The 16,670-nt window shown below is 43.5% G+C and overlaps 1 protein-coding gene across 4 annotated transcripts in view; it reads left to right on the forward strand.

Moving 5' to 3' along the window:
• SLC20A2 (solute carrier family 20 member 2) overlaps positions 1-7,323 on the forward strand; it is a 98,564-nt gene extending 91,241 nt beyond the window's left edge. For all 4 annotated transcript variants that reach the window (XM_045821893.1, XM_045821892.1, XM_045821896.1 and 1 more), the window contains one exon: positions 5,807-7,323. In XM_045821893.1, coding sequence (XP_045677849.1) covers positions 5,807-5,971 — 165 coding nt within the window. In that variant the 3' untranslated portion in view covers positions 5,972-7,323. The remainder of the gene's footprint in view (positions 1-5,806) is intronic.
• The last annotated feature ends 9,347 nt before the right edge of the window (positions 7,324-16,670 follow it).

The raw sequence follows: 16,670 nt of genomic DNA on the forward strand, positions 1-16,670 counted from the left end.
GTACTGCCTTCGAGTAAATCCAAATGAGGGTTAATGCGTAATGCTGCTCACTGCCAGGGGCTCTAAACCTCAGGGCTGTGCAAGACGGAATTCCTTGCTGCAGGGTGGAATGTTGGAGCTGTAAGGAAACTTAAAGATAATGAAGAGGAGAGGGCTTTTGTGAGTGTAAGGCAGTTATCCACGGTCACTCATGGTGGAGCCAGGACTAGAACCCAGGTCTAATAACCCAGATCTGGAAAATTCTGAAACATCTCATAATGGGTCACCTATAGACAAAAATAGTCCCTAACTTCAACAAAGCAAAAGTCACCTGCAGATTTTTTTTTCCCCGCATGTATCATACAAGAAAATCTCCTTTGGCCCTGGCTGGTGTGGCTCAGTGGATTGAGTACCAGCCTTCGAACTAAAGGGTCACTGGTTCAATTCCCAGGCAGGGCACATGCCTGGGTCCCCAGTTGGAGGCATGTGAGAGGCAACCACACATTGATGTTTCTCTCTCTCCCTCCTTCCCCTCTCTCTAAAAATAAATAAAATCTTATTTTTAAAGTAGAACTCCTTTGTACCTGCTGTGTGGGAGGTACTGTTTTAAACACCAGTGACCAACCAACCATCAACTACATTTACACACAATTTAAAAACTCCAACCAGCACGTTCATAAGCAAATGCGAAGGACTCTGTGCTTCAGATACGAAGGCCAGGCAGCGTTTGTGGGGGTACTTGTAGTGGGCCAGCTGAGCAAGCTGGAGCGCTACAGCACGTGGAATCAGCTTCATTGGAGGGGTTTTCATTGTGTTTTGTTTTCCTCTTTCCTTCTGTTTTGCTAACAAATATAGAATAACTTCAGCTTCCACTAATTTCACTGTAAAAATTACTTCCACTGACTGAGTCTATACCAAATGTGCCAGGCACTGTGTTTAGTGCTTTATATGGGGATGGGCAAAAGTAGGTAAATTACCAGCCATCATTACTTAAAAGATACATCATAAGTAAGGACGTGAAATAATAACAACAGTAAGAAGGACAATAATACAAATAAATAATATAATAAATAGTAAATAAATAATACAAAATAAACTCTGCTATGTGTGCTCACATCTGTAAGCCTCCTTTTGCCCACCCCTGTATGTACAAAATGTCATTTAGTCCCCACGGCCACCCTTTGAAGTTGGTCTTGGCATTCCCAATTCACAGACAAGAAAACGGAGGCTCCCCGAGTTCAGTCACTTTCCCAAGGTCATGCATTCAGCAAGTGATAGAGCCATCAGACCATCACCTCCTGCTGTGTACCTCCTGGTCATCATAATCATAATCGTGGTAACCAGTCACAACTAAGATGCGTGGGGCAGTTACTCTGCTGGGCACCATTTTAGGTGCGCCGTGAATAATTGTTCAGTGCTCCCTCAGACCTTTGGAGGCGAGTGCTCATGTTGCCCCTGTGTTACCGAAGCGTGAGAGGTTAACCCACTGGTCCAGCATGTTGACACAATCAGTGAGCAGCCCAGCGCCTGCTCTCCAGCGCTCTGCCCACCCGCCTCTCCAGTATAGAGGAGGGAGGCGGGAAAGGCAGGTGGTGTCCCTTGCCGTACTCCAGCTGTTGTTACTTTTCTAACGGCGGTTATTTAAAAATCCCAAAAGAGCACGTGTTCACTGAAGCATGTCAAACACCACCACGTGGAGTGAACAGCGAGTTATCTTCCTCCTCACTCCACCTCAGCTTCAATTCACTGTGATGCGTGGGAGCCCAGAGGAAATGCGTGTTACTAAATATATTCTTTCCCCAGGAAACGGGGCTTGAACTTTTCTGTAGGCATAAATAGTCTTTTGGGCTGCTTGAAAATAAGCATTACACTGTCTTTTTTAATGATTAGCCCTGCATTTGAGGAAGTCTAGTGAAGGCAAACTGTTTTTTAAAAGATTTTATTTATTTTTTAAAGAGGAAAAGAAAGGGACAAAGAGAGGGAGAGAAACATCAGTGTGTGGTTGCCTCTCACATGCCCCCAACTGGGGACCTGGCCCACAACCCAGGTATGTGCCTTGACCTGGGAACTTAACCAGTGACCCTTTGGTTCACAGGCTGGTGCTCAGTCCACTGAGCAACACCAGCCAGGATGAAGGCAAATAATTTTATACCAGTTGAAAGATCTCAGGAAAAAACAGCCCAAGTTTGGTTTTTCTTCATTGTTATTGTTACTTACCAAACTATATTCGTAAGCTAACCTATACTGCTCTATAGAGTGAAGTGTTATAACCAAGACTGCTAATTTTGCTAATAACACTAAATTCTATAATGCAATATGATAAAAATTAGAAGTATAAAATACCTATAAAAACTACATTCTTATGTAGTTATCTTTAAATGTCATTTCCCCAGTATTTTTATTCATACTAAAGTAAGGAGGTGCTACTAAGGATTTATATCCAGTTTGTACAGGACCTTAGTGAATCAATGTGTTATCGCCACCCTAAAAGAGCTATGTGAATCATGTGATAGGTTTTGTGTCCTTAGAGCTGCAGACCAGTGTTAGAATAGCTCATTGTCACTAAAACAAGTTACCTTAACATGGGATCACAGTGGGTGTCACCCATCAATGGGGCTCAAGACAGAGCTCAGCTTGCATTCCAGTCTGTTTGTCCAGTGTCACTGACACGGACCTCTGGACAAAGCCCAGAGCCAGTCACTACAGCAGTGAGAGGCCGGGGCCCTGGCTCTCAGGGGCAGGCAGTGGACCAAGATGCTTCTCCAAGTCCAGATGACCGGAGTGCTAGGAAGAGTTCACAGGTGCCATCCCCCCGTGACACACCATTGTACCCGTTGTCCATCTGCTCTCAGCAGCCCCCAGATGGCAAATGCGGGAGACATGGGATGGTGTTAGGAATGAGGCCCTATGTGAGCGAACCTGTGAATCTGGAAACATTCAGATTGTCAATGTCCACATAGAATTGTAACAATCCCATCAGGTTTTCCAGATAATTAGGCCCTGTGTTTGATTTTTCTGCCTCTCTGCTTCCTTTCCCACCTACTTGTTAGGCACTGACAGCAATAGTTTCCGTTAGAAGGTGGGTAAACGTTGGGAACTTGGCAGGAAAGAAAGGTGGAAACTATTATGTACAATGAGGTTCTTTAACTTATCTGGGTAGATGTCATTTACTCATGTTTCCTTCTAAGGGTACCAGTATTCAATACAGATGGTCCTCTGTGAGCTCTTTAATAGGACGTCAGAGTGGGGTTATCCAGAATGTTCTAATTCCATATCGGGTGGTTTGGGATTATTCTTTTCTGGGAATTAACCACATTGTTCATCTCTGTCGGTGATACAGGTGGTTACTCAATCTGCCTTTGGATCTGGAATAGCTTATTGGAAACACTACTGATTTAAAGTTTTAGGGTTCTAATTTCTATTTTAATTTTCTAATTCTTGCCCTCTGGTCCCCCTACTTCCCAGTAACTCTGTTGCTGTCAGTGCCTGATGATGACCTTAGGCTGGGAACACTTGGCTTCCTCGGGGGGAGGTGAGAACACAGGGAGGACGACGTCGTGTGTGTGTGTGTGTGTGTGTGTGTGTGTGTGTGAGAGACACGCTGGGATTGGGTGGGAAGTGCCAGTTCTCCTCTAACACAGCCTCAGCCGAATTTGGTTTTTACAACTTTACAAAATGAACCTTAATTTGCTAGGTTAAATTAGCAAGAACATAAAATGATCTAAAAAGAAAAGATTATGGATGACCTTGTATCTGTTTGTACAACTATTTGCCAGAAGGCATTGAGGCCCTAGAATGGACTAGGAAACAAAGAGGTCGTCCTCGAAGAGACATGCTGGGTGAGGCATTGGTGGCTCATCTTGCAACCAATGCAGTAAAGGTCTCGGTGCTAAGTCTTTAGCAGAATGGGAGAGGAGTTTGATGAGAGGCAGCTACTTTAATGGTATGAAAATATTTCTTTATAGGCTGTGGCAAAATGTTAAAAACTGGTGAATTTTGGTAAAGGGTGTATGGAAGTTCTTGCAGCTTTTCTCTAAGTTTCATATTATTTCAAGGTGTTTTTAAAATGCCCCCTTTAACAAGTAATCCATTTCAAGGCACATTTTTTGAAGCCTATCTGTGAGCTACGCGACTGAACATGTTAGTCATGAAACTGTTTGTAATAGGGAGAAACGGGAAGCGCAGTGGAAATGGTTAGATGAGTGCAGGTGCGCCCACCTAACGCGCATGCTGATCATAATGGCTGTGAGTGCTGCGGGAAGACGCCCGTAAGCTTTGTAAAGAAAGGAAATGGTAGCACACCCTATTATTTACAAATAAAGGTATTTTTATAAAAATACTAGAAAGGAATAGATAAATATAACAGTAGTTGGGTTCTGGCTAATTGTCCATATCTCCTATCACATAAACTTGTCCTAATATTATTATAGTGTATTACCTTTATGCTTTAAAAAAGTGTTCTGGGATAGGGGGGTGAGTAGAGGTAGAAGAGGGCACGAGAGGGATAAATGGCAATAGAAAAAATATAATTACAAAATAAAACGATAACAGGGAGAAGAGTGTTCTGCGAAAGGAAGGGGAGTAGGTGGAACGGAAACCTGAGTGCGCGCTCCTTAACCGAGGTCGCCCTGAGCGACCGGAGCGCGCCGCCCGCACGTTCTGGGGAGACCTCAAGTGACAGGAAGAGTCGAATCTCAGAAGCTAGAGGGTCAACAAAATGTCCAATTAAGTACCTGCCTTTAAATACAATGTGTTTTCGGCGTTCTTGTTTACTTCCACGAGCAGTTTAAAGTGTTGGGCTGTATTTATTCCGTGGTCAGACCACGGTCGCTGTGTGAGTCTCACGGCCACTGCTGGTTCTGCAGGCTGCAGGCGTCAGCAGCGACGGGCCTCCTTGACGGAGCTCTGCGAGAGTGGCCACCGGCCCCTGCTAAACTCCCTGAGCTTCCCCGGAGCCTGAGTGAGGTGCGAGACATTACAGGCACTGCACTTTCTTAGGACTTTTAGGACACTTAAGGTGTCTTTTTTTTTCCTTTTTAGACTTTCAACAAACCGTAAAATGGAGTGAAAGTTCATTTATAGAAAAATATTTGAATTAGTATTAATATTCTGATTTTCAAGTATCTCTGTCATGACTCTGTGAGGCTTGATCGACAGTGAGATTCAGTAATGTTTATGCTCCATTTTATTTTATTTTTAAAAATTAGCTCAAGTGCAAGAACTGCAAGGCAGTTTGAGAAAATGGAGAAACCCAGTTTAAAGTCAAGAGGCCTGAGTTCTGGTCCTCAGTTTGCCGTGATCCGCAGTATCTGCTGGTGCCCCTGAGCCGTCGAGGGCTCGGTTTTGTCCTCTGTAACATGAGCCACCCGGTCTCATATTCTCAGAGGTCTTCTGCAGCTCCAACATGTTGTGATGCTGTTATTCTAAGAGAAGAATATATAATTGCCATTTCATTATGTGATCAAGCAGGTTCACATACTATAGTAAGCGATATCCTACATGGGGAGTATTTAAAACAAGGGCATTCATAGTTAATAAGGTACAGAGGGCAGAGGAGACGTTTAACTGGTTAAAGTTCCACTCAAATAGAGCAGAATATATAGGTGGGGAAGTGCATCAGATCTGTATACCAAATAGAATAATCCTGAAACAATTATACCTAAAAGCTACTTGGTTTTGGAAGCTTTCAGCAAATTTAAGGGAAAGAATTGGTAACTCTATAATGCAATTTAAAGACGACCCAGTTCACACCGGTCCGATGGAGACTTGGTGTCGTGCCTCCCAGCCTGCGGGCCTCCCCTCACTTTAACCGTCTGTGCTCCTGCAGGTGGGCTCTGTGGTGGCCGTGGGCTGGATCCGCTCCCGCAAGGCTGTGGACTGGCGCCTCTTCCGGAACATCTTTGTGGCCTGGTTTGTGACCGTCCCCGTGGCTGGGTTGTTCAGCGCCGCTGTCATGGCTCTCCTCATGTACGGGGTCCTCCCCTATGTGTGATTTGTCCTCTTCCAACCGGTAAACAAGGGATAGTCTGGCGTGGGGATGTGTGGGAGGCGTGTGCCCGCACGCCACGCATGTCCACGCGTCCCGCCCACGCACGGGCTGTTTCTCACCAGCTTCTCCATGCTCCTTCAGGTGGCTCCAAACCACACTGCTCACCTAGGCGGTAGAGGCATCCTCCAGAGCTAACTTAACTACTGTACATAGTAATGTGCATTCAACTGGTATTGTGGTGATATAACGTGGTGCAGTTACTTAAATATATATATACTGTATACATAGAATAGGTAGCATTATTTCAAATATATTCAAAATGGGAGTGGAGGTAATTGCCTAGAATTCAATATTCAACAAATCTTTGTACATAGCGATTTCAGTGGCAAATTTTGAGAACCTTGTAAAAGGAAAGCCTAGTTGGGAGATGCTGTTTTTCCCATAGAACATACTGTAAGATGACTGAGATACAGGGTGGATGGTACAAATCCGGGAAGGTGTGCGCACGTCCGAGTGCTATTGCATAATACTGGAACCAGAGTTCACAAGTGCTTTCACTGAGGAATCTGTTCATATACTGTGTATTGGTTTGTAATATATGATAATTGCTTCTGTAAATACTTAAAACTGTAATTTTTTAATGGTGTGCGCTTCCCTTATACTTTTTTGATCAGAGAATTTTGGAAAGTACCAAAGAAGCAGGGGAATAGTTTGCCAGTATTATATTTTCATATTGTTTGTCTCCCTTCCTCATGAACCCTGCCGTTACCTGGGCTGCAGCAAGACCACCGTGCTCTGGCCTGCCTGGAGCAGTGGGTGTGGCGAGGCACCATCCCCCCTCAGGTGCACGTCCCCCTTCCATTCCCCCGGCCCACCCGCCCCGCCACTGCTGCCACGCGCCAGATGTTGGTCAGCCCCGCAGTGGCCGTTCACTGTCGTCAGTGTAGAGAATGTACAGATGTTAAAGACACGTAATCACGCACTACGTCTCAAGTCCAGTCTAACTTTCACTCCTGTTCTCCCCTGCATTCGGAAGAAAGGAATTCTTGTCTCAAACACTGAGGCGAGTCCTTTAACACTCTAGAAATTTGGCCTGGGGGAGGTTGAAATATCAGACAATACACTGGATTTGAGGATTTCCTTGAGGCCTTTACTTAGCTGAACATCTTGATGCTCTACTGTAGTCCCATTGGATTCTTTTTTGATAGTGGGAGGGAGGAAGTATGACTAATGTTAGAGCCTGAAACTATGGAAATGCTGCTAAAATTTTTATATTGACAGACATTTTCTCGGTACTTCATTGTGATTTTTCATTAATCAACCATATTAAATTTATAATAAAAAAATCCCCTTAAGTTTGCCTCTGAAGTTTTTTCTAAATACCAATATAACGTTTTTTTTGTCCAGGGTTTCCACTACCATAAAAACTATATAATTTGGTTACCTCTATTTTTCAGATCACCTTTCCCTTATTTGACTACTGTTAATATGTTTGTGCAGAAAATATACCTGAGCAAGAAAAGGAAAGAATGACCCACACAGCTCAACATCCAGAAATCCCCAGTGTTCACAAATGCATACATTGTTCCTTCAGTAATGAACTACCTGATGAAGGGGTTTCTCATTCTAAAGCTGGCCTGACTGCAGGGCAGAGGACCTAGCAGGAAAATGCACATCCTTTCTTCTTGGTTCAAACATCCAAAAACAAAACAAAAAGACAACTACTTGGAGCTTCAGAAGGAAACTTTTTCAGCCTCTGCAGGAGTCATGAGCTCCAGTTCCTTCCTGAGCCAGGAAGGTAACAGAAATGGGAAAAACTGGCCAGATGTTAAAAGCTCTTCATCACACAGAAATTTGCCCTTTCCATTGTTTAAAATGGCATTTTAGGCCTTTCATTTCTTCATTTACGATAAAACCATAGATTCAAGAAGTTTTCATAGATTCAAGTTCAGTTTTCTTCTGAATTTATAAGAAAAATAACAGCATGGCAACGACATAGTGGCAGTTTTTGCAAGCCGTGTCCTGGGAGGAGGACTGCCACCTGAGCCCGGCACAGCGCCAGCAGCGGGGTGGCAGAGGCAGAGGCCAGGCAGGCAAAGTGGGCTAACGGTCACTCACACCGAGTCTTCGAATGACGAAGCACCTGACTGTCGCCAGCAGTGCGCAGAGAAGCCTGCCCACTGTTCCCCCCACCTCCCCTCCCTGTGAGGGCAGGCAGGTGAGTTCAGGGAGAGAACAGGTCACCTCCGAGGGGTGGAGGGTGGGGACGCTGGTGGAGAGCTCTTCTGCCTGGGCCCTCTGAGAGTCTTTTTCTCCGAGTTAATCAGCCTCTTCCTCTCAAAATCCAAACACTTCTAGACAAGGGTTAGCTCCTGTGTCCCTGGCATCCTACTGAGATTTTGCCACCAGATCACCCTGCTATGCATTAGAGAGGTGTTTGGAGCCCAAAGGAGTTCCCTGGAGACTGCTGTCTTCCAGTGTCCGGGCTCCTCTCACAGTGGCAGAGTCTGCAGGGAGCACAGTCTCTCAGATGGAGCCTGAGCTCCAAAAACAAAGTTCTTTTACTTCATTTTATACCTTTCCAAAGGGACTGACCTTCTGAGCAAATACGTAAACATTTATTCATTTTCAACAAAATAATTAAAAAAATAAGTCTTCCTTGTCTTCTCAGAATAAGCTGTAGAATAAAAATGAAAACCATTCCATGAAACAAAATGAAAGATAAAAATTATATGAGCATGTCAATAGATGTAGAAAAAGCATCTGGCAAACTCCAGCATCCGTTTATGATAATAACTCTCATCAAAGTGGGAATAAAGGGAACAGACCTCAACCTGGCCAGTGTGGCTTAGTTGGTTAGCGCATCCTCCTGTAAACGGAAAGGTCGCAGGTTCCATTCCTGGTCAAGACACATGAGTGGGTTGCGAGTTTGATCCCTGGTCGGGGCACATGTGAAAGGCAACCGATCAATGTTTCTCACGTCAATGTTACTCTCCCGCTCTCTTTCCCCCCCTTCCCCTATAAATAAATTATTTAAAAAGGGAACATACCTCAACATAATAAAGATCAGGAACAAGATACAGATGTTCACTTTCACTGTAAGTCCTAGCCATAGCAGTCAGACAAGAAAAAGAAAAGGCATCCAGATTGGAAGGGAAGAAGTAAAACTCATTACTTGCAGATGGCGTAATACTACTTGTAGAGAACCCTAAAGAGTCCATCAAAAAACTATTAAAATTGATAAGTTCTGGCCAAGATGGAGGTGTAGGTAGAAACCCTTTGCTTCCTCTCCCAGCCAAAAGGAGGATAACAACCCATCTAAAATCAATAAACAACCGGAAGCACCAGAAAAATCAAACTACATGGAACTCTGACAACCAAGGAATTAAAGAAAAAATCAGCCAGAACAACCAGACTAGTAAGGCAGAAAAGCCGAGGTGAGGCAGCTGAGGGGCAGGGCTGACTGCCGAGCTCAGCGGAGCTGCACAGGAGGGACTGACTTAAGGGGAAAACTGAGACTCAGAACTGACTGTGGGCTATGGCTGGGGTTGCCACAGTGGGAGATAGTTCCAGTCTGACTCAAGAGTCTGTTGGAAAGTGCGCTAGAGACGAGGAGGCAAGCTGCATTGCTCGCTCTCTGGCCCCTCCCCCACAGGCAGCGCAGCAAGGAGGGTTGTCCTGCCTGGGGGAATACCTAAGGCCCTGCCCCCTTACAACTTATCAGGTGCACCAAGACAAAGAAATATGGCCCAAATGAAAGAACAGAGCAATACCTCAGAACTAAGTGATGAGGACATTGCCAACCTAACTGATGGAGAATTTAAAGCCCTGGTAATCAAAATGCTAACAGAACTGATTGAGCTTGGTCAAAAAGTGAAAGAACAAATGAAAAATACCCAAAATGAAATAAAGCAAAATATTCAGGAAACCAACAGTGACAAGAAGGAAACCAGGATTCAAAGCAACGATTTCAAACAAAAGGAAGAAATAAACATCCAACTGGATCAGAATGAAGAAACAAGAATCCAAAAAAATGAAGAGAGCCTGAGGACTCTCTGGGACAACCTGAAACATTCCAACATCCGAATTATAGGGGTGCCAGAAGGAGAAGAGCAACAGCAAGAAATTGAAAACTTATTTGAACAAATAATGAAGGAGAACTTCCCCAATCTGGTGAAGGAAATAGACTTCTAGGAAGTCCAGGAAGCCCAGAGTCCCAAAGAAGTTGGACCTAAAGAGGAACACACCAAGGCACATCATCATTAAGTTACCCAAGATTAAAGACATAGAGAAAATCCTAAGAGCAACAAGAGAAAAGGAGACAGTTACCTACAAAGGAATTCCCATAAGGCTGTCAGCTGATTTCTCAAATGAAACCTTACAGGCAAGAAGGGGCTGGAAAGAAGTATTCCAAGTCATGAAAGACAAGGACCTACATCCAAGATTGCTCTATCCAGCAAAGCTTTCATTTAGAATGGAAGGGCAGATAAAGTGCTTCCCAGATAAGATCAAGTTAAAGGAGTTCATCATCACCAAGCCCTCGTATGAAATGTTAAAGGGGCTTATCTAAGAAGAAAGATAAAAAAATATGAACAATAAAATGACAACAAACCCATAACCATCAACAAATGAACCTAAAAGAAAAACAACAAAAACAAAAATTAAGCAAACAGCCAGAACAGGAACAGAATCAGAGAAATGGACATCACACAGAGGAAGGTCAGTGGGGAGGGGGAAGGGAGGAGTGGGGGTAGGGAGGTACAGGGAAGAAGCAGCATAATTAGTAGGCATAAAATAGATAGGGAAAGATAAAAATGGTATAGGAAACAGAGGACTAAAGAACTTATATGTATAACCCATGGATGTGGACTAAGGGGAGCAGATGCTGGAGGGTGGGGGGGGCAGGGTGGAGGGGGAATAAAGGGGGGAAATTGGGAAAACTGTAATAGCATAATCAATAAAAAATACTTCAAAAAACTATTAGAATTGGTGAATTAAATAGCAGGATACCAAATACACAGAGATAGGTTGCATTTTTATACACCAATAATGAACTATCAGAAAGAAATGAAGAAAACAATCCCACTTACAACTGTATCCAAAAAAAAAAGCACCTAGGAATAAATTTAACCAAGGAAGTAAAAGACCTGTACTTGGAAAATTATAAGACATTGAAGAAAGATTAGAGATACAAATAAATGGAAGCATATGCTGTACTCATGGATAGGAAGAATTAACATTGTTAATATGCTCACACTACACAAAGCAATATATGAATTCAATGCAATCCTTATCAAAATACCAGTGGTGTTTTTTAAAATACCACTTATTTTATTTATTTATTTATTTATTTTGTACACACCCTGACCAGGGACTGAGCCCACAACCTAGGCATGTACCCCAAATGGAAATCAAACTGGCAAACTTTTGCTGTGCAGGACAACACCCAACCAGCTGAGCCACACTGGTCTTGGCCCAATGGCATTTTTCACACAACTAGAATAATCCAAAAATTTATATGGAATCACAAAAGACAAATAGTCATAGCAATCATGAGAAAGAAGAACAAAGTATCATGCTACCTGTTATCAAAATATACTACAAGGCTATAGTAATCAAAACAGAATGGTACTGGCATAAAACCAGACACATAGACCAATGGAACAGAATAGAGAGCCCAGAAATAAAGCCATGCCTATATGGTAAATCAACATATGACAAAGGAAGCAATGACATGCAATGGGGTAAAGATAGTCTGTTCAATAAACTGTGTTAAAAAAATGGGACAGATATATACAGAAAAAAGTGAAACTAGATCACCTTCTTACACCATATACAAGAATAACCTCAAAATGGATTAAAGACTTCAATGTAAGACTTGAAACCATAAAACTTCTAGAAGAAAAGATAGGCAGTAAACACTGACATTTCTCAAAACAACATTTTTTTTCCTAATATATCTTCCTAGGCAAAGGAAACAAAAAAAGAAATACAAACAAATGGGACTACATCAAACTAAAAAGGTTTTGCACAGCAAAGGAAACCATCAACAAAACAAAAAATCCTGAATGGGAAAGAATATTCACCAAAGATATATCTGATAAGGAGTTAGTATCTAAAATTTATAAAGAACTCATACAACTCAACACCAAAAAAACAATCCAAAACACCAAGAACTCATACAACTCAACACCAAAAAAACAATAAAAAAAAATGGGCAGAGAACCTGAATAGACACTTCTCCAAAGAGGACATATAGATGGCCAGTAGACATGAAAAGATGCTCAACGTCACTAATCAGAGAAATGCAAACTAAAACCACAATGAGATGTCATCTCACACCTCTCAGAATCAGTAAATCAACAAACAAACATTGTTGAGGATGTGGAGAAAAGGGAACCCTAGTGACTTCAGATGGGAATGCAGCCTGGTGCAGCCACTGTGGAAAACAGAATGAAGGATGCTCAAAAAATTAAAAATAGAACTACCTATGACCTAGCAATTGCATTTCTGTGTATATATCAAAAAGCCCCTAAGATACTAAATTTGAAAAGGTATATGCACCCCTATGTTCATTGCAGCGTTATTTACAATAGCTGAGATACAGAAGCAACCCAAGTGACCGTCAATAGATGAGTGGATTTAAAAAAGTGGTGGCGCGCACACACACACACACACACACACACACACACACACACACAGTGGAATACTACTTGGCCATTAAAAAAGAATTAAATCTTTGCATTTCTGACAATGTGGATGGACCTAGAGGGTGTTACATTGTCTGAAGTAAGACCGAGAAATACAAATACTGTATGGTTTCACTTATATGTGAAATCTAAAGAACAAAATAAATTAACAAACAAAACAAACATAATCATAGATGCAGAGAATAAACTAATGGTTGCTGATGGAGGAGGTTTGGGGGCTTAATGGAAAAAGTGAAAGGATTAAGAAGTTCAGATTAGTAGTTACAAAACAGTCGTGGGGATGTAAGGTTCAGCATGGGGAACATAGTCAATAATATTGTAACAATTACGTGTGGTGTCAGATGAGTACTTGAATTACTGGGGATCACTTCACAAATACGCAGGGTGGGGCAAAAGTAGGTTTACAGTTGTGACTACACAATACAGTTTATTCTTTTATTGTTGTATTTTTCATATGCACAACTGTAAACCTACTTTTGCCCCACCCTCTGTAATTGTCTAACCACTATGCTGTACACCTGAAACTAATATAATACTGAATGTCAACTGTGACTGAAAAATAAAACCATTCCACGGCTCAGCTAGTGATGACATGCAGAGATCTATGGCATCGATGAGCTTATTCAGTTGCAAGTGAGGCAGGAAAAGGTGCTGGATGGAGACCAAGCAGTGTGTGTGGTTGCGTCCGCAGAGGACGTTTCCTGCCCACTGAGGGAGACCAGATTTGCCCCCTGCCTGAAGCGCTCCTAAGGCAGGGATCCCTGGGGTCTGGAGGAACTGGGCTCAGACTTCAGCTACTTTAACCCTATTGGCTCCAGTTTCCTCACATGGGGACAAATGAGACTGTCCTTGGGGCTGTAAGGAATTCTGGGGAACAGTGCAGTAGTGAAATGGACCACTGCAGGCCTGGCCCAGAAGACAGCTCCATACACAAGGGTTTCCCTCCCTTGAGGATGAATTACTAAAAGAAACTGGAGAAGGGGTTCTCTGCATGTTCTTGGTGAGACCTGCAGAATAGTTAAATTCTCCTAAAGGGGAAATGTAGCTGTTCTTGGATTGTCACCCTCCTGAAAATTTCTGTAGCGCATCATTCTTCATTACTGAAAAGACAGTGAGACAAAGCTGAAGCACACTCTGATAAAGGGAAGAGGTCACCTGTACTGCATCATCCCACTACAACCCTTTTTGAAACACTGGTTTTAAAATGCCTGGGACCGGCCAGGCACTGGGAAGCTAAGGCACGGAATGAGATGACGTTGAGGCAGTCAAATGGCAACAGGGCCAGAGTGGGCCCCTGGTTTCCTGACTTGCTGTCAGTCTCTTCCTGTGTGACAGCTGTCAGCCTGCGTCCACTGCTGTGGTCTCCAGACAAAGGACTGGTAGGCCTGGGAGGAGGATTCAGAAGCAATAATGGTAGGTAATTAAGAACTTAGAAAGGAAACCCAGGAAGAAAGGTGAGGTTTCTTCTGTGTTTATAAAGGAAGCGTTAGGAATTAAATTTGAATTTAAGTAAGGAATTTCAGACTCAACAAGGGTGATCAACTGTTCTCCATCTTCACTGGCAGGAACAGAAGAAAACAAAGAGCAACAGGGATTTGGACCAGAGTAAGAGAATTGCCTTGCCTTTCCTTGGGGCTTGAAATTCCAAGGTTAAACCAAACGCTGAATGTCAAGATTCCCAACTATGAGTAGGCAGGTGTTGGGGAAGGGAGTGAGAAGCCCAAAAGGAGACAGACTGAGCTCACGGGCAGAAGGCAGGGACCTCCCCACAGCCGAGCCATCATCTTTCATTGGCAGCAACAGCGGCACCCAGTGGGGTTAAGTGTAATTGCAATTATGACCACCTTTACAGAACCTTTCTAAATTGCCGCAGTGAAGTCACATCACAATGTTAATCATACCATAATTCAAAGAGTTGCTAGGAATTGTCTGTGCTTCTTTGATGGCCCCACGGAACTATGAATGCATGCCAAAGGAGAACCTCAATCTGTATGCAGAAATCCCCATGACTTGGAAGCCAAACAAGCCCACCCTCTCTGATGGCTGACCCGTTTTCATTCATTCAGCAAACATCCATTGGGTACCTATCATGTGCCAAGTGCTGGCCTCACCACTGGAGGTAGGAAGACAAAAGACTGTCCTCCAGGAGTTCACAGGCAGGAGGAGACAGTAAACAAAAGAACAAGGCAGTGTAATTGCTGCCACCACAAGGATGTGCCCACAGAGGGGAGGAACCCTGGGGGAGGGCCACTGAATGGCTTGGGGAGGTCAGGAAGTTGTCAAAGAAGAGACAGATTTAGCTGCAAAATTCCCAGTAAAAGTGCTGGTTTAGTTTGGGAAATGGTGAACCTTAGCTGCCTGCAGACTATGGAGAGAGGTGTCCACCAGGCAGCTGGCAGTAAAGGTTTAGAGGTCAGGAGAGCCTTCTCAGATGGAGACAAGCTTTGGGAGTTGTGAGTTTTAGGAGGCAGCTGTCTGGGAAGACAGCAGGAGTGTCCAAAGGCTGAGCAGAGTTAAAGTACATGAACATCACCGGGAAGATGTGATGAAGCACCTACTCCACTCACTCCAAGATTTGGATATACTTCCTAAGTGAACAAGGTGAATCTCTGGGAGGGAGAGATTGACTATGGCTTAACACACACTGTGAAAGCTGTGCCTTGTTCTTAAATGTCTCCTTTCCAGTGACTGGACCACCCTTAGCGTCATACTTTGGCCTCTCTCTACCCTCTTAGTCCCTCCACGGGAGGAAAGGAATGCACGATTGGTACACTTGGGGAGAATCAACCAGGCATGTTAGAGTCAGTTCCTCCCCTCTTCTTGGGAGAGAGACCACCTCAGAGCACAAGAATTCCCCTCCTTCATACCACCCAAATCTGGCAGGAGAAAGCCTACCGTGGTCCAGCACTGCTGTCCCTCACCCAGAGCAAGAGTATCAATGAGCCTTCAGAGGGAAAGGTGAAGCTTTTGGCCTCCATCCACTGACACATTGTCCTAATTGACAACTGTTTCAAATCCGAGTAAGACCGGTGCTACTATCAGTGGGGGGAAGTGAGGGGAGTAAATGCAGACAACTGTACTTGAATTAAAAAAAAAATGGTGCTACTATCAGACCACCCTTACTCTGCAAAGGCCCAAGGCATATCAGAACCTAAGGATGGGCAGATGTGATTTGAAAAGGCTCCTTTCCAAACACATCACCAAGGTGCAGAGTTAAAGAATAGAGCGTAGGACCTGAATGCCAACATGTAAGTGGAGGGCAAGAGAAAAAGGGGCTTGGTAACGGGGAACAGGCAGAGGGAACACAATCAGAGGACACATAAAGCACGCACAACCAGAGGCTCTAGGCTTGGAGGGAAGGATAGTCTTCAGTGTGTAGGAAGCAGAGTGGTCTTCTTGTTTGTGTATGTGGGTACCACTGCAGGGTGACCCAGACATGGCTTGGACTTCTCCCTCCCCGGTTCTAGGACCCAAGGCTTGGCCAAGTTGGCCGTGAGCTTGCAATGACACACTTAGTAACTTAATGAAACTCTGGGACATTTATTGTCCTCTGCCCTTTGAGCAGTGATGCTCGAGGATAATGATGGATTAGCTGTGATGTCTTCCTAGTCTCCTGCAATAATTAATATTTAAAATATGCGTGAACTACATTATTACAAAGTTCAAGAAAAACCTCATGCGGAGCCCCAAGTGCTCTCACCACCAGTTAGAACACAGCCGGCCCACGGCCTTTCAGACAGTAACGTGAGTTTTCCCTAGTGACAAGACACATGGAATTTACTTCAGAACACCAGACAAATATAGGAAAGTATAAAATAAAAAACTACTCATGATTCCACCTTCCCAAGATCATGAATACTAATATTTTGGAGCATTTTCTCCAGTATTTGCACATACTTTAAAAAATAGGTATTTTACTTTGCTTTTCCTATTTAACATATTGTGAATAATCCTCAATGGTTATTATTCTTCAAAAACATTTTTAATGGCTG

This window comes from Phyllostomus hastatus, unplaced genomic scaffold (assembly GCF_019186645.2).
Source record: "Phyllostomus hastatus isolate PE091 unplaced genomic scaffold, TTU_PhHast_1.1 phas_scaffold_46, whole genome shotgun sequence".
In the NCBI taxonomy this organism is placed as follows: Eukaryota; Metazoa; Chordata; class Mammalia; order Chiroptera; family Phyllostomidae; genus Phyllostomus; species Phyllostomus hastatus.